This window comes from Mus pahari, chromosome 13 (genome assembly GCF_900095145.1).
Source record: "Mus pahari chromosome 13, PAHARI_EIJ_v1.1, whole genome shotgun sequence".
In the NCBI taxonomy this organism is placed as follows: domain Eukaryota; kingdom Metazoa; phylum Chordata; class Mammalia; order Rodentia; family Muridae; genus Mus; species Mus pahari.
The window spans coordinates 95,071,175-95,089,695 of NC_034602.1; the positions used below are offsets into that span (position 1 = coordinate 95,071,175).

The 18,521-nt window shown below is 45.7% G+C and overlaps 1 protein-coding gene across 1 annotated transcript in view; it reads right to left on the reverse strand.

The window, feature by feature from the left end:
- The window catches only part of Tgfbr3 (transforming growth factor beta receptor 3), a 179,723-nt gene that overhangs the window by 88,725 nt on the left and 72,477 nt on the right, over positions 1 to 18,521 (reverse strand). The window contains exon 3 of the mRNA XM_021210902.1: positions 17,848 to 18,032. Coding sequence (XP_021066561.1) covers positions 17,848 to 18,032 — 185 coding nt within the window. The remainder of the gene's footprint in view (positions 1 to 17,847; positions 18,033 to 18,521) is intronic.

Sequence of the window (18,521 nt, forward strand, 5' to 3'; positions counted from 1 at the left end):
TGGCTCCAACTACTTCTGCGAGGGTTTCTTTAAAGACTATTTTTCTAGTTTACCAATTCCAGAAACACTTTCGATCCTAACGCCCTCCTGGGATTTCTCAGTAGATGCAAATTATTCCATTTTTCATACTGGAGGCCTGGGCTAGTTCCATTAAAAATATAATCTTAATGTTCAGTGTAGACTTGGAAAACAGTAGCACTGGAGAAAACCTTAGGAGTGTAACCTCACCAGCCTCTTCCTACAGGCAAAGGGACCAGTTTCACAGGGCTCTAGGCACATACCAAAATTTAAACAAGAAGTTGTTGGTGTCGGGGGTGGGGGTTGGTGGTAGGGTGGGCTCATGTAGCTCCATGACACACTTGCCTAACACACACAAGAACCCAGGGCTGGGTCCTAACACCAACACAGCAAGATCATTGTAGGTAGACTCCGTGACTACCATAGGTAGCACCATAGGCAGATACCATGAAGTCTTGTTTTAGAACTATTGGAGCCAGTGAGATGGCATGTTGGGTAACAGTGCTTGCCACCAAGCCTATCAAGCTGAGTTTGACCCTGGAGTCTCCCACAAGTTATCTTTGTTATGTTGAGATGATAGCACCCACCCACACACACAAATAGTGAATGTAATAATTTCTTAAGAAACATTATTTTATACCTCTACAATAGTGAGATGTCAGTAACCAGATTTCCCAGAAAATATAATTAATGAAAAATTTCCTAATACAAATTATGAATATGGTAGACCATGCCTGTCATCCCAGGATTCAGGACCCTGAGTTAGGCAGATGGAATGTTTGTGGCTAGCCTGAGCTCTACTGTAAGACACTGTCTCAAAAACTAACCAAACAAATATTTGATAAGTAAAATTTAATCACCAGATTTAACGTTATTTGCCAAGGTTAAACTGTGTATCCGCATATGTATTTGGTCATTCAAAACATTTCATAAATATTTGAGTGCTCACTCTGCGCTAAGCATGGCTTTAGCTGCTGGAAATATCAGCAGGCAAAAAAATGTCTACCATTTTGGGTATTCTACTTGAAGAGAGAAAACACACATGTTCAAAGATTAGACCCAGATGATATAAATTATTTTAGAGATAAAACAGGGTTGGATGCTGTGGTGGGAGTGAGGTGTGGGGAGTCGGAGAGACTGGTATTGTAAATGTGTGAGGAGCACAGGTGCAGGGAAGACACCCCAAGTCCCTGCAAGTGTCCTTCTAGGCAGATGCCACTCTAGAAATGATGAGGAACCATCTTAGAAAGCAGAACCGGTGGGTTTTGTGATAGGGCCTAAGCTTTTAAAGAACCATGTTGGCTGTTGTTCAGAGAATAGATCAGATTAGCCCATAAAGATACTGACTGGCATTTATTGGGTGCTGGTTTGATTCCAGCTACTGTTCTGTCTTCTTTTAATTTCTTCTTTGTCATAGAGACCCAAGAAGCAGATTGTAACATTATTCCAGGAAACAATGCAGAGAAAAGGAACTTGGGCCAAAGCAAGAAACTTAGTTTCCAATGTGAGCACTCTATCCCAGACCTTGAACGCTCAAAAGACTGGGTCAGAAATGGCCATATTTCAAATATAAACATGGTAGTTCAAACCACAGGTAAAGACCAAAAGCAGTCAGGTTCACAATAGATTCCCATAGTAGAAGAAATGAGACTGGATTTGAGAAAACCTGGAAGTCATAGGTAATACCAGGGGTTGGGGTTGTCAGGAGTGGCTGGGAGTGTTCTTTTCAGAAATGGGAAACACGTGGAGGGGACAAATTTGAGAAACCAGAGCTGAGTGGAACTCAGGATAATTCTCCAAACTAGATAAAATATAATATACAGCTCAAGTGGCTGCCATGCCAACTAGCCAAAAACGTAATGACATAAAACAACAGAAATTTATTCTCTTGATGTGTTTAAGGCTGGAATTCCCCAGTCAGTATTGCTGGGCCAAAGCCAGAGTGACTCCAGAGATGCCCCTCCACGAGCACTTGGAGAAATGTTTCTGGTATCTCTTCCAGTACATTGGTGAGGCTGCCTTCTTTGGTTTGTGACCCCCATCCCTCTAATCCTTGTCTACTGGGTCACACCAGCTTCCCCACTTCTGGCTATTTTATAGACTCTCACAAAGAAACTGGTGAGAGTACTTGGGCCTCCCAGATAATCTTCCCACTGAAAGGGTCTTCATCACATCTGCAGACTCTGTGTAACGTGACACACGTTTGGTGAGTTGGAATACAGGCATGTCTCCCTGGAGGTGTACCACTGTTAGAAACAGATAAATCCACAGTGTGAATAGAGTGAACAAGACATTCTTCTCTTCTGCGTGGGAATTTGATCTTCTGCAAATTCTCTTGATCTGTAATCCTGGCATGCCAATCACAATACACAGCAACTCATGTACTTGCTAGAAAAATATTAAATAGCTGTCAGGCACCAATATGAGAGGACTTCCTGGAAGCACTGGCCAAGTAGGAACCATTGGTGCCTATGGGCAAAGCTCCTAGGAAGACATAAGATTTTTACATTACAGTAACATACAGAGCTGCAGGTGCACAGGCACAGGGACACACACATACACAAAGACAGAGTCAGAGTCAGAGACAGAGGAGAGAGAGAGAGAGAAATAGAGAGAGAGAGAGAGAGAGAGAGAGAGAGAGAGAGAGAGAGAGAGAGGAATCTGCTGTCCTGACATCAGTTGTCATCCTTGTCCTAGATCATTTTGAGTACATTAAAGCCAATTGTGTCTCAGGTCTGAACAGTTCTCTAAAGCCAAGAAGACCCTCCCCTGTGTCTGTGGCCACAAGTTGTAAATGTCACATTAGTTAATTACTTCCATTTCTTCCTTCCACGGACCCCTTTACCACAGTTACCAGCAAGTTAGCAGAAAACTGCCTGACCAAGACAGAGGGGAAACCTTGAAAACAAAGGTGCAGCAAACTAACGAAAAACATAGTTTTTGAACGGTACAGGGAGTAGTGCGCAGTCCTATAGACAGCTGCACTTACGTAGACTATACAGTGCAAGTATAGACTCTTGCAGTGTGCCTACAAGGGGCCTCTCTCAGGATCCCATGCAAAACCCTCAGCCCACATCTCTGCTGGAAGTGTACAAGCTGGCTCATTACTCAGAGCCAAGATAAAGAAGAAATCTTTATGAGTACCGTAAGTATGAGTCATAAAAAATAGGAAACACATGTAGGCTGTATGCTCAGTCACGGTACCAAGCCAGGAAACGTGTTTGGGAAACATACATAAGGACACGTGGCAAAACGGGACTCGAAATTACCCTTGTATGTTGCTCTAGCAACACACCTAAAAAGCTCACGGCAAGTCATGGGTTCGTTTATCACTCTGGACTCTAACACACACAAATCACTTCCCCCATAAGAAAACAAGTTGGGCTTTTAAAAATGCAAATAGGAGGAAAGCTGAATCAATAAAATGTAGCTCGGAGCAGGCTTTGAAAGATTTTATGATTTGGCAAATTTGAACAGCTTCCAGTTAAAACACTGAGAATTAGATCTTTAACAGCATTAAAAATGAACAAGACTCTTTCAGAAAAATACTCGTTCAGCATGGTGCTCTTGCCATTTGGAGTCTTGCTATCCTAACATCCAGTGGTGGAAGGAGAGTGGACTCTTCAAGCTTGTGAAAGCAGGAAACATAAACAAACAGCAGCACGTGCACTAAACAGGAAAGGGGTTTGAGGGATCTGAGGTTTCTCCAGGATGCTGACCCCAACAGGTTTGCATTTGGAGTCCAGCTGGTGAAGCTGGTGGAATCTTCGGGAGGCGGGGCCAAGCTGCAGCCCCAGAAGTGGAGCATTTAAGGATGGGCCTTAAAGTTGCATATTGGGCCCCAGTCAGCTAAGATGTGAGCAATCGACCTTAGGCACCGGACACAAAAGTAGGAAGCAGCTCCCACTGCCATGGCGAGCCTTCTTTCCCTAAGGGGCATCACACGGGTATTTTGTCACAGCGACAAGAAGAGTAACTATGGCTGTCAGGACTGCTCAGTGATTAGAAGTGCTTCTTCCAAAAGTCCAGCAATCTGGGGCCAAAGTCCAGAACCCACAGTAAAAGTAGAGAACTGTCTTCCAAATCGCCCTCTTACCTCCACACTCACACCCACATGTCTGTCTCTCTCTGTCTCTCTGTCTCTCTCTCTCTCTCTCTCTCTCTCTCTCTCTCTCNCACACACACACACACACACACACACACACTCACACACATTTTTTTAAATACCTAAGAGAAGGAGGCAACCCAAAGGCCTCACTCAGAGGCACAGAAGCGCAGGCCTCCTGACAACCTGTCTTCCTTTCTCTGCCTCATCTGCAACTTCAGACACATCTGGATCTCCAAGACAACACTGTTGCTACACAGAAATACAGAAATAGGCCGAGAGGCATAACAGGAAAGAGAATTACAGAGTATTGTTTTGGACTTAGTGAAGTATTAAACTTACATAAGGCTTTAATAAAGCCACTGCTGTGTTAAAACTCATAATAAGCAAGACATCTCCAACCATTAAAATGCCTATGGGAATGGATACATCTAAGGCACTCAATGCCCCACCCCTCGATGCCCCTCCCCCTCGGCGGCCCTCCCCCACTCTGCCTTTCATTCCTCAGCTGGATCTCTTTGCTCCTCTCCCCCAAAGAACCTGTGTGTGTGCTCACATAACTTAAGTGAAGCCACACTTAAATCAAAGGCTCATCTCTTTAAGATAGCGATCACTTAAACCAGCACACGGGTATTGACCCTATGACAGGCCCAAGGCTAGGCAAATGAAACCCACAAAGGGTCTGGGTGTGTACACACATGTCAACAAATAGAAATGAAAAGTTAATGTACACAAAGGGATGTTTGGACTCCAGGGAAGAGGCTACCGGTGGTTCCGGTGCCTGATGCTGGCTTTGGCCTTGGATCTCAGACACACAAGCATCTTCTCTAGTCTCTCTCATCAAAAGGAGCTGAAGCTATCTACAAAGAAGACTTTGCCTTCCCTTCTCCACCCCCATCCTTCACTTCCGATAGCTAGAAATGTTCTAGATGCAGCTGAAGGACCATCACGTGTGGACTGACAGTGTCTTCCCAGTAATGCTGTCACTGTGATGGTAGCAGGCAGGAACTCAGCCAGGTACTGAGAGCTAGAGGTATTTCAAAACAGTTCCGTAATATCCTCACCTACAGTGAATCCTTACAGAAGCCAGCTTTATTTCTGTAAGAACGAGCGAGCCCTACTCTTTCAGCTTCAAGCTGGACTACCTAGTAGCCAAGTCTTTCAGACAGAACTAAGCAGTCCATGGGAAAGACTAGTCAAGTTAGCCTGAGGTCTAGCTGCAGCTCCCCCGCTAAGCTGGAAGGAAAAGCCAGGGCACACGAGTGCAGTGGAGGTTAGACTCTGTCTTCCAAACACAGAGTCAGGCTCCTGTGTCTTTAAGACCAGACCCTCATAAAGGGCTTGCTTCTGCTGGACACCATGCTCTAAGTAAACAGACTCTTCTGGCCGACACACAACTTCCTGTAGGGTTCTGGTGGGTAAAGCTTGAAGACACTGCCAAATCCAACTTCTGAGCTGCCTTAGAAAACAAGCTACAAAGACTGGAGTCCAGAGTAAACACAGGAAAGAGCCACATTAAACAAGGAACAAATTACTATATAGGCAGGGATATTTTAAGTAGTCACCAAGCAAGAAAACAAAACTTAAAAAAAAAAAAAATCAAGCTATTAGTTATCTAAGAAGACACAGTAGAGTAAAACATACTCTATTGGAGGAATCAAAATTAATTAAGTTCAGTAATGTTAAGAACTGGCTGGGAGTTCCTAACACCGCCACAGGGACGGATCATTCTACATGGCCCAATTTCAAACCGGGCTCAGATCAAATGAGTGACCCAAGGGAGAAGCACGGAGTAAGACAAAAAACTATTTATAGCTTTCTATCCAGCTGAGGGAAAGACTAACTAGTTTACTAGCAGATGACTGAACCCCGAAGAGGGAAGAGGAATGTGACGAGAATTCAGAATTGGTCTGCAGAAGGACTGAAACAGAAACCTACAGACTTTAGAGTAGATGGGGAGATGAATGAAATGAAGTTTAATTAGGGGAACGGCAATACAAGAGTGAGCACATGGGTACCCAGCTCAAGTCCACGGATCGCATCACAGAGCCAGTGAGCAACCCCAGCAAGCATGCACTGTGGGATGCAGTGACTTAAAAAGCATGTGTGGAACGTGCGGATACTGTTCTCTTGCCGTGTGCGGGCATGCTGCAAAAATCCCGAGACCCAGTTCCCATTCTTAGGAAGTCCACATACTAGCCGTGTGCTCAGGATTAATATACAAGATTCAGAAGTACAGAGTGTGAGAGGGGCTGTAGAGATGGCTCTGTGGTTAAGAGCACTCCACTGCACTTGAGATGATAACTCAGGTTCTGTTCCTGCACCCACATGGCGGATCACAACCATCTGTAACTCCAGTTTTAAAAAAATTCAGAGCCCTCACCTGGCACCTGAACTCATGTGTGCACACACACAGACACACACACACATACACACAGACACACACACACACACACACAATTAAAAATAATTCTTTAAAAATCACATTTAAAGAAGAAGGCAGGTGTGGACTAATGGATTCAGCAGTTGAGCCAAAACTCAGGCTCTTCCCAGTCTCCTTTATATTTTTAAACAAACAGTATCTAATTATACTGACCAGCCTGGCTCTAAACTCCTGGGCTCCAGTGACTTCCCCATCTCCACCAAGTAGTTGGGACTACAGGTACATGCCACCAAGCCTGGGGGAGACGTTAACCCTGAGTTCTCGGGTCTCTCCAAGGATATCTGGAGTTTCCCAAACCACGCACATTGATCCATAGGACTAAATCCTAATCCTTATGTATATGGCCATCCTAACCCTATCTCCCACTTTTTAGCCCCAGTCTAACCCACAATTATCCCAATCTTCTATTCCAGGGTTGGCAAGCTATTGCTAAAGGGCCAAACAATAAATACTTAAGGCCTCAAAAGCCACATGGGTCTGTTACACCGTATTCAACTCTGGCATCACAAGAAGACAGCCATAGACAATATGTCAACAAATGAGTATGTGTGTGTCCTAATAAAAATTTATTTACAAAAACAGACATCAGACTGATGAGTGGATGAATAAGTTGTGTTACAACCATACGACAGAATGCCACTCAGGAATAAAAGAGAACATATATTAAAAATACACATAAGTCTCAAGTGCAGATCCATATTAAGACATACATGAATCTCAAGTGCTTTATGCTAAGTGGAGGAAGCCAGCCACAGAAACCACCTGTTACGTGATTCCATTTACATGAATGCCCAGAATAGACTTAAGGAAGCAGATCAGTGGGTGGCTGAGCAGAGAGAACACAAAAATCGGGCACTGATGGACTTTCTTTGAGGAATAGTGGAAATGTAAAATTAGATTACGGGTTCGTATTTGATACTTGTGACTTAAGGAAGAGGGTTTGCAGCGGGGCTCACGGTTTGAGGGCGCTGTCCTTAATGGTGGGGCAGGCATGGCAGCAGAACCCTGCAGCAGCTGACCGCATGGAATCCACAGTCAGGAAATGAATGGACCCAGCTCCCATCCTGCTTTTCACTCAGTCCAGAACGCCAGACCCCGGAAAGGCCGGTGCCACTCAGGTTTACGTGATTCTTGCCACTCAGGTAACCTTGTCTACGTCACCCCTCATGGACGTGCCCAGAGACTCATGTTGCTGTTGATGCCAGATTTGGATTCCCTCAAATCGACAATCACAATCAATAGATCCAACTGCTTGTTTGTATACTCTATGAATATACGAAAGCCACTGACTTGTTAATTTTAGACAGGTGAAGCTCATGCATGTCGACGGTCTCTCGATAGGTCATTTACAAGCTAATAAGGCAACAAGCAGGATTTGGTCTGAAGGTGACAGTGTATAGCTGCATCACACACAGCAAAGATCTGTCTCTCATGTGTGGTTTCTGATCTTCCCTCTGACACATCCTCTGCCTCCGCCAGACAACATTTGTTGACATCCGAGTCTTCCACAAGATACACACTGTTGGGACACTTTCTCTCATCTCCAGCTAGAACCGCCACTCTCTCCTTGTATTCCTGGCAAAGTTTTGTTAATGTCTTAAGGTTACGTTATTTGTGTTGGATTAAATTTATCCTTTAACCTCCTGCAGGTGCTGCAGACAGAGGGTGGAGTAAGGAATGGCGGTGTTTATCCACTGGGCTCTTAGAAAATAACTCAAGCAATAGGTCCATGAATAAGTAAACGGATGAGGGGTGAGAACATTGTTTATGGAAGGTTGGATTTATGAAGGAGTTCCCAAGCAAGATGGTAACAATGAGAAACTAAAGCTGACCTCCCCAGGAGACTGACTAAGGAGGCCACATGGTAAGGAGAGAGGACAGAGAAATCCCACAGCCACTGCAGAGGAAATGGAGATAAAACTTAACGACAACTGACCAAATGCAGGGTTTGAAGGAATGAGTAGACCTACGATGGTTCAGATTTTAGATGCCATGGTGATACCGATGGTGCCAGGAAGCTGGCCTGGGAAATCAGCCCTGGGGTACTGAGAACTGACTTAGGAAAACTCTTAAATTCCATTTCGGCTGGAGAGATGGCTCAAAGGTTAAGAGTATTTACTGCTCTTCCAGAGGTCCTGAGTTCAATTCCCAGCACCCATAAGGTGNCTCACAACCATCTGTAATGGGATTCAATGCCCTCTTCTGGTGTGTCTGAAGACAGTGTATTCATATAAATTCCATTTCAGAGACACTTTTTAAAAAGTAATGCTACTTGACAATTGACAGGCATACATGCCAGCCCAAAGTGCATAGGGTATTTCTCAATCAAGGGCCAGCATCACCTTCACTTCCAAGGATGGGAGTGCTGCATCATAGACTGATTCACTGATCACCACCGGACCTCTGGTCTGGCCCCTCCCCAGTCCCAGGAGTCCTTGAGTTGGTCTGACAGCACCATACATGACACGCAGAGGCGAGCACAGAAGAACAGAAATCAGTCAATCGGGGTGGGGGTGGGATTCGAGGAAGGATGTCCTGATGTTCACTCAGTCAGGAGTTCAGAAAGGAGGGGGAGGAGGAGGGCATGAGGAACAAAACACAGCCTAGAGGCAAAAGGGGCCAAGTTCACATAAGTCCTCTTCCAAGCGGGGAATGAAAAGGTAGAATAAGTGTATTTGATTTATACAGATGCACTTCAAAGTCACAGTCAAGGGAAGGGTGGAAGGTAGTATGAGAAACACTGCTATGGAATGTGAGTCTTCAAATAAAAATGTTAGCAGTAAATTTCCCTTTATTATCAAACAAAATATCAAGATGGCAGATGAGGTGGATAACTGGATACTGGGCATGCACACACTGGGTATCTGCACACACTGGGTATCTGTACACACTGGGGGTATGCACACACTGGGTATCTGTACACACTGGGGGTATGCACACACTGGGTATCTGCACACACTGGGCATCTGCACACACTGGGTATCTGCACACACTGGGTATCTGCACATACTGGGTATCTGCACACACTGGGCATCTGCACACACTGGGTATCTGCACACGCCGGGTATCTGCACACACTGGGTATCTGTACACACTGGGGGTATGCACACACTGGGTATCTTCACACACTGGGGGTATGCACACACTGGGTATCTGCACACACTGGACACACACACTGAGAACACACACACTGGGTATCTGCATACAGTGGACATCTGCACAGAGTGGGCATCTTCATACACTGGGCATCTGCACACACTGGGTACACATACACTGGGTATGCACACACTGGGTATCTGCACACACTGAGTACACACACACTAGGTATCTGCACACACTAGGTATCTGCACACACTGAGTACACACACACACACACACACACACACACACACACACACACTGGGCATCTCACCCTCTGGGTACACATGGGTATGCACACACTGGGTATCTGCACACACTCAGCACACACACACTGAGTATCTGCTCACAGTGGGCATCTGCACACACTCAGTGCACACACACAGGGCATCTGCCCAACTGGCAACGCTAGGGGTTAAGACTCATCAATAGATCTGTTCTGTGCATTGTCCTGTGGCTCTTATATGCTATTAGACATGCTTAGAAGAAGTCAAAACACAGCAGCAAGAGCACAGAGCAAGGCTGTGACCCTAACCTCCAGGAAGATCAAACACTACACTGGTTGGGAAATACCATTGCTGAACAGATGAAGAGGGTCAAGGATGGTCTCTTCTCCATCCTGAGGAGGACAAGGCAGCAAGAAGAGACTGCTTGTTTGGGGTTTCGTCCAATCTACCAGCTTCCAGGCTGTGTAGAACATAACCCAGCACTACCTCATACAGAAGTAGCACAGTCCATGTGGCTCAATTCTCCTGCTGGGGCGCGGCCTAAGCTTTGTTGGGCAATTGTACACCATGTGGACAGTCCTTTGGTAAACAACAGGGTTTAAACTATGTAACCTGTCCAAGTCCTGGTATGAAATGCTGTAACTTCTTCGCTCGGTCTGTGTCCTAATTTGTTTGTTTGGCGTTCACTAGCACCTCTGATTTTGGCGTTCAGAACTCTTAGCTGACAGTTAGCTGTAGTTTCAGATTTCACATCTTGCCCCAACTTGTTAGAAACCACCCTTGACTAAAGCAGGCAGTTTCAGCTCCAGCTGCACAGATCTGTTAAGACATCCCGGCTTAGCTGTGCCCCCATCCCGCTCCTCTACCTAGGCCTGGCCTGACATGGTCATACTGCCCAGCAGACATCATTTCGACTGCACTGGGTGTCTTCAAGAGAAGCGATGACACTTCTTTAGTGATGTGAATGTCTTATTAGGTTAGGTTCTCTGGCCCCACATGTCAGAACCTGCTGCCTTTGAAGGTAGGGCAATCATTCCACCGTAACACAGGACTTGAGGTGAGAGAGTAAAAGCAGGGAGGGAGAAAGTGGGGGAATTTAATAACCCTGCTGTAGGCTAGTGATGCAATGCTGAGCGTTGAAGCAATCCTTCCTCCTTCATAGGAGTGACTCCCATGATGACCCTTTCCGATCAAACAGCAGGCCATGCTTATGTGTGGAGGGGCTTGTTTAGAAATGGAATGTGAAGGCCAGCAAGACGCTCCGCAGGCAGAGACATTCACAGTCAAGCCTGTCCACCTGAGTTAGATCCTAGAATCTGCATGGTGGGAGGAAAGAACAGACTTCCCCAGGCTGTCTCTCTCACCTCCACACACACTCAGCATGGCGTACATGGGAGTACACACATACCCCAGAATGTCTGTCTGTCTGTCTGTCTATCATCTATTTATCTATAATCTAACTATATCATCTATCATCTGTCTATCATCTAGCATCTATCTATCTATCATCTATTATATATCATCTGTCTATCTATCAATCATCTATCAGCTGTCTATCAATCATCTATTATCTATCATCTGTATCATCTATCTATCATCATCTATTATCTATCATCTATCTGTCTGCCTATCATCTATCTATTATCTGTCTGTCTATCTATCCTCTATCATCTATTTATCATCTATCATCTGTCCATCTAACCATCTATCCATCTACCCATCTACCCATTTATCTATCTATCTATCTATCTATCTATCTATCTACCTACCTACCTATGAACTCTTCTAAAAAGGAAGGATGAAAGAAGGTAGCTTACTGGCAAGGAGCATGTCTATCATTTATGAGGCCCCGAGTTTGATCCCCAGCACTGAAACAAACACATACAATAAATTTTCCTTCCTTTTTTTTTTAAAGGAAGAAACAAACTTTCATCAGTGTCTATGTCTGTGTGTGAGGCATTGACTTCTACACGTGCTTAGTGAAAACTCTATGCATATAAGACACTACAAATGCAAATAACCCCTCAGGGTTGAGGGTTTGTTTCCTTCTGTATATACGTAGGACTCATATTGGGAAGACATTAATGACTAATGTCAGAACGAACATGCCTCCCACGGGGAAGAAATGTAGCTAGTTCCATGGTGTTCTGCTCTGCTCTATGTTTTCCAAACATCCAACCTTGAAGTGGCATACCTGTTCTTTTGAGATGGGTCTGGGCAAGACATATACCCTTTCCTGCTTCTCGCTATGCATATCGCTGTGGCTGACTTTCAAAGGGTAAAGGAGAAGAAAGAAGTCGTTCCTATGTTAATATCACAGAAATAGAAGGAAAGATCAGAGGCTGGTAGACATGTGAATATGGAGGGAAAAGACATCTAGGCAGCAGGCGGGACTACCAAGCAGATTCTAGATCACACAAGGTTCTTCATTGTGAGTGGGAGGCTCTTAACTTGCCAGCTCCCCCCACATAGCTAAGGTAGGTGTCACCTCTCAGGTGGCAGGGAGTGAATTTTATGAAAGCCACAGGAAGCTTTGGGGTGGTTGCCTGAAAAACAAGCCCTTGGCAGGGGTGTTTTGTGTGAGCCCAGCAGTAGCTCCTAAGGTTGAGAGCACTGTGTTTTATAATTGCTGGCATTTGCTATGCTAATCCTGAACCACAGGAAAGAAGACACCCTGCCACACTGAGAGCAACTGCAATACTACAGTGAAGCCCTGGGGGAATTAAAATAGTAGCAATACTAACCCAAGAACAGGAACCTCCTGTGACAAGCTGATACACAAACTGAACCTTCCCTGGGAGAGCTGCCTCCCTTAGTTAACTGGCACAGCTCACTTGGCCTGGAATAAAGCAAGAGCTTAAGGTAAGAGAGGCCATCTCAAAGTGGGGACAGAGCTAGACACTCCTCAGTGGGAGAGAGCCTACTCACCTACTGGTTGCATGGCCTCCCAAAGCCCAGTCGTGCCCTTCCACTAAAATAGAGACAGCCGAGCCCCCCCCTTTCAGACTGCAGAGGGCCACCTGAGTCTCTGTGACTGCCTGGCAAAGGTGGGCACCATGACCTGCACCATCAGAGCCACCATTACTATTATCTGAGGATAAGGAAGCTGTTAAAAGGTCAGCAGAACACCTCGGGTGTTCCCTTCCTTCTCTTTCTCCTGTTCTGGTCTTCCCTGCCCTCAGGAAAAGCCAAGGAAGAGGCAAGTATAAAGACACAAGTATGGAGCCACATGTGTAAGTAACACAACCACCTGGTACAACCGCCAAGAATCTGGGATCTGAGTGTCAGGCTCAATCGTGGCAAGCTCAGAGACCTGCACAGCAAAAAAACTGCAGTCTTCCCCTGCATACACACACACACTGTGACAAACTGCGGTCTTCCCCTGCACACAGACCCACATGGTGACACTGCAGTCTTCCCCTGCATACACACACACACTGTGACAAACTGCAGTCTTCCCCTGCACACAGACCCACACTGTGACAAACTGCGGTCTTCCCCTGCACACAGACCAACACGGTGACACTGCAGTCTTCCCCTGCACACAGACCCACACAGTGACACTGCAGTCTTCCCCTGCACACACACCCACACAGTGACACTGCAGTCTTCCCCTGTACACACACCCACACAGTGACACTGCAGTCTTCCCTTGCACACACACACACATGGCTGACAAAGTGCAGTCTTTTGCTTCATGCCTCACTTTGCGCTTCTGCCTATACCACTGCTGTGCATGTTGTTGAGCGCACACCCCAAATCCTCTCTCAGAAAAAGGTTGAGAAATAAATATATCAAATTATGGGGGATTATGGACAAGTGGAGTTATTAAGTCCGGTTCCTTCTCCACAGCAGTGAATCCTCCTCACTCCAGCTCTGCAGCCAGGCACTGACACACCCACTGACAGTCTATCCTTCATGGGCTGAGTTAGTGTGTCTGCTGGGAATGCATGGAGTCCAGGGCTCAAATCCCAGCACCACATACACCGAATGTAGCATTACATGCGTATAATCACAGTGCTCCAGGGAATCGAAGGAGTTCCGCCCCCATTCCTACCCCATCTCCCAAAGAACAGTCTCTCCTTCAACACGGAACAAATGTAAATAATTATCCGTGTCTCCTATATGGGTGCAGTGGTGCAGGAGGCTGGCCTTCGGCAGGTGGGAAGAGGAAAGGCTACCACCACCACAGGAAACAAGACCCTAGGGGAAGCATGAGAAGACAGGAAACAAACTGTCACCATCCCAATACCTGATGGGAAAGTGTTCCTCTGTAACAAGCCTGGGAAGGTGCTATGACCCTCTCACAGTCAGGCAGAGCCCCAGGCACAGAACCCCAGGGCTCACAGAACAGATGCAATCAGGGGGTTTGCTCCAGTCAGCAGGCACCAGGAAGAGTAATGAAAGAAGCAAATATGGACTAGCAAGATGCCCCAGAGGCAGAAATTCTTGCAGCCCCAGGTCTGAATCCTTGTGAAGACGGAAGGAGAGAGCTGACTACACAGTTATCCTTTGCCTTCCATGATTGTGACTCTTTACCCCCACCCCACCCACACACTCCCACTTCATTCCCACCCCACCCCCACCCAACCCCACTCCACCTATATATGATGATGGTGATGACAATGATGTAATGATGACGATAATAATGTTTTTTAATTAAAGCAAAGAAAGTGGTAACACACATCAACAAATAATCTACCATCTCAGGACCTTTGGCCTCTTCTGCCCTTCTCTGTACTCGGAGGTCTTTGTTCAGTTTCCTGCCCACTTTCCAGGCTGCTATTTCCCGAAGCCCGTGATTACAAGTGAGAAGTATGGTCCCAGATGAAAACAACCCTAATTCCCCAGTCTCGTGCCAGCAGAGAGGGGGTGGGAGAGCAATACCATGGGACAGGACATCCCAACAGGCCACAGCAAGCCCGTTCTCCCGGCTGTGTGCTGTTTACCCAGCCCGGCAGAACCCTTTCCTCAGATCCTGTCAAGCCGCCAGTGACCACATCCATGCACAGAGACCCTTGCCTCCTCTTCTGCCAAGGATGATGGGAAACCTCGCCGCAGATGAATGGCACCTGGCAGGTACCAGGTCAAACGTTAGAGAAGGGGTGGTCTAACACAGCTTGGGTGCTGATTCTATATCCTAAAGGCTAAGGGCAGCCAGGGCTGGTTTCACAATTCCCCATACTCAAGGACGGCATCACGGAAGAACTCCTGTTGATAGCCAGGCATGCTCAGACGGGCACAGGGTAGTGTGGTATCTCTGGCTGGTCTGTAAGCCAAGGCATTATTTTTTTTTTCCTTAATTTTGAAAAATACTTGCCTTAAGTTTGGTATAGACTTTACAAAGTCTTTAACTCTGGCCTTTCTACAAATACCCCCAAACATCTGCCATTACAGTTAGCATGGCCCACGCAATGCCATAGCTACGGAAACCAAGTTGTCCAGTGAGAATAACAAAAAGAACCGGAGTTTAGGTTGAAAGGTAAAGCAGTTTTGGTCCTAAAAATAAAATAAAATAAAAGTGGGGTGGAACTGGCCAAAGCTGACTTTATGAGCTAACTAGACCCTGCCAAGTCAAAGGGCTTTAAAAGAAATTAGATACAATTCATGTACCATCAAATTTAAATTATAACTCAGCGATTTTGCTATAGTTGCAGGGCTGTGTAAGAATCAGAAGATAGTTCTAGAATATGTTTATCCTCCATCCTGAAGGCCCCCTCTACCCATAATAGTCAACCCCTACCTCCTTCTTTCCTGTCTAGTCCTAAGCAAGCACTTGTTTAACTTAACTTTTTGCCTCTCCGTATGTACTCTGTACTCTTCATTTAAATGTAATTATGTAATGCATGGTTGTGTGACTATCCCAATTACTTAGCATAGTATTTTTAAATTTCATCTGTACTATGGGATATTTCTGTAACTGTGCCTTTAATATATATATATATATATATATATATATATATATATATATTCATCCATTCATCAGTTGATGGCTACTCAAGGTATTTCTAAGCTTTAAGGAACACTGACTGGGCTTTTGGTAGGCACTTCAGTTGTCGTTTCTGAGAGGAACTGCTAACTCGTGGACTGGGTAACCTATCTCAAACAGTTACCACAGTGGCCGGGATGTGTCTCCAGCCATCAATGAAAAGGGGTAAGAGAGTTTAACATTTCTCCACACCCACCTGCCAATCAACAAACTCCCTCCTCCTCCGTCTGGTGTCCTCTTCAATACTCCTGGATACAGGTAAAAGACTCCGAGGTCTACTACATGACAGCTCCGGAGACTTGCAGGCAGCCCTGAACTACAGCATCTAATCCTTAAAGGTCTCCAAGGAACACAATAATGTAGTTTCCCTCAGAGGCCTACCGGCAGAAATGTCTTTAAATCACTGGCCAGAGAGCTTACACACTGGCTACACAGACACGGAAGGAGTGTGGTATTGGGGCCTCCCTGCAGAAACCCCTAGCTAACCACATGCCCTCTGCGCTGTTCTGAGATGCCCCTCCCTGAAGTTTTTTTCTTCTGCCGTGCTGGTCCCATCCAATCCGTTCGTTTCTCAGAGTCCACAGCGGTACCACATGATTGAACAGCGATTAACATGATTTAAGAATTCTTTTTTGGTTTTTGGTTGTTGGTGTTCCCGCAACAGCTCGGACTTTCCTTCCCCCCCCCCCCCCCCGCTCAGTCCCTCTGAGAGAACCATATATATAAATGAGTGATTGCAGGGCTGAGGAATTGCTGGAGTCAGCAGTGCCTCACAGGGGCTGTATTTCCTCTCCTCCTCCTTTCCCTCCCACCACAAACTCTCCCAAGTACTACAAGAATTAAAGACATATTACTGGGATAAGGAAATCTGACCTGAGGAATGTGTTACAGCCACAATGGCAGGCCACCAAGAGGACTGACAATAATTTCCAACGGAGCTGGAAAGGGGTTCGATGCCCTGACTTTGAAACAAGCCAACACTGCACACTTTCATCAGATTAAAGTCAGTTCTGTTTTTCCTGGTGGAGGCTCCAGGCCAGCGCTTCCCCTGTGTACCCCAAAAGGCAAGGAGATGCCTGCGGCGCATATGCAGGTAGCTGTGGGAATTCACTTTTCTGACCAAGAAAAAGCTGAAAGAATAATTCTTTTTTTTTTTTCAGTCATTTTTCCCAACTCTACTTCCATTGGGGGGGATTACTGTGGATGTGGTCTCCTTAGAGAGATAATCCCTCCCTGATAACACTGCTGACACAAACTAAAAACCAAACCAAACCAAACAAACAAACAAAAAAATGGAAAAAGTCAAAGAACCAAAACCAAACCAAAACAAAAAAACAGAAAGAGGACAACCCTAAGTTATTTTGTGGGGAAAAAAAAAATCTATCCTCTTTAAAAGTTACAAGGAGACCGCTAAGGCACGATCTAAGCCACTGCTGAGTCATCTCTGAACCTCATGTCGTCACACCTGCATCCTAGGCTGTAGACTGGACATGATGGAGGGACCTGGAACCGTGTTGTACTTCTTATCAACGGTGGAGCCCGAAGCAAACTGAATATGCATGAGCTTGCTCCGTTCCCTTCTCCTCCAAGACTTCTCCATGACCACCAAGACTGCCATCGTGGAGAAGATACAGTCACTCAGTAAGGAACTGACCTCTGTTCTAGAGGTTTCCCTGACTCCCTCCTCCAGGAGCAATGCGTTCTTAAGACACAGCGAGGCAGGAGGAAAGAAGGGAGGTGTGGAAGGATGAAAAGACAATTTAAGATCTTAGAAAAGAAAGGACCCATGAGGAGGGTACAGAGAAGTGCTTTCTACACAAGGCTGACAGCATGAGTTCTGACTCCCAGAATCCAACATGGAAGGAAGAGCCCACTCACAGAAGTTTACTCCAATGTCTCAGACTCAGAGGGCCATGCCCACACTCACCTCTCTCTGCGGCTGGCCTGGTCCTTGGTCTGTACTGCGGAGGTTTAGGATGTGAACCTCGCTTGGCAGCCCAGTGGTGCCTCTGCTGGCACAGCCAGACAGAACGGTGAAGCTCTCCATCAGGGCCTGGACTGGATGAGAGGCATTGATTGGTGACAGTTCACACCGGGTGCTGGGCTCTGGACCTATGAACACAATCACAGACATGAGCTGTTTAGCATGAGTAGAAACTCTTTGGATGATAAATTCACTGCTAACCTATCAGAGAAGCATTTATAACTGTTTCTAGAACTCCAGGAAGATTAAAAAGCTGGTCTCACCATCTGAAATCCCAACCTTTTACATTTTTTTTTTTGCATAATTTTGATGTGTGTTTCATTTCTCTTTAGGTTTATGGGTCACCGACATATCTCTCTGGGTAAAGGAACCTCCCACTGGTCATCTGAGATTTTATTTCTTCTCTTGGGAGAAAACCTGAGATAGCTGGAATAAATTATTTAAGTCCAAATAATACCATACACAAATAATATTAAATATCTCTAATTGTACATATATTCCCTGAATAGTCTAAAATACCTTTTAAGAGTTTTCCTTAGCCGGGCATGGTGGCGCATGCCTTTAATCCCAACACTTGGAAGGCAGAGGCAGGTGGATTTCTGAGTTCGAGGCCAGCC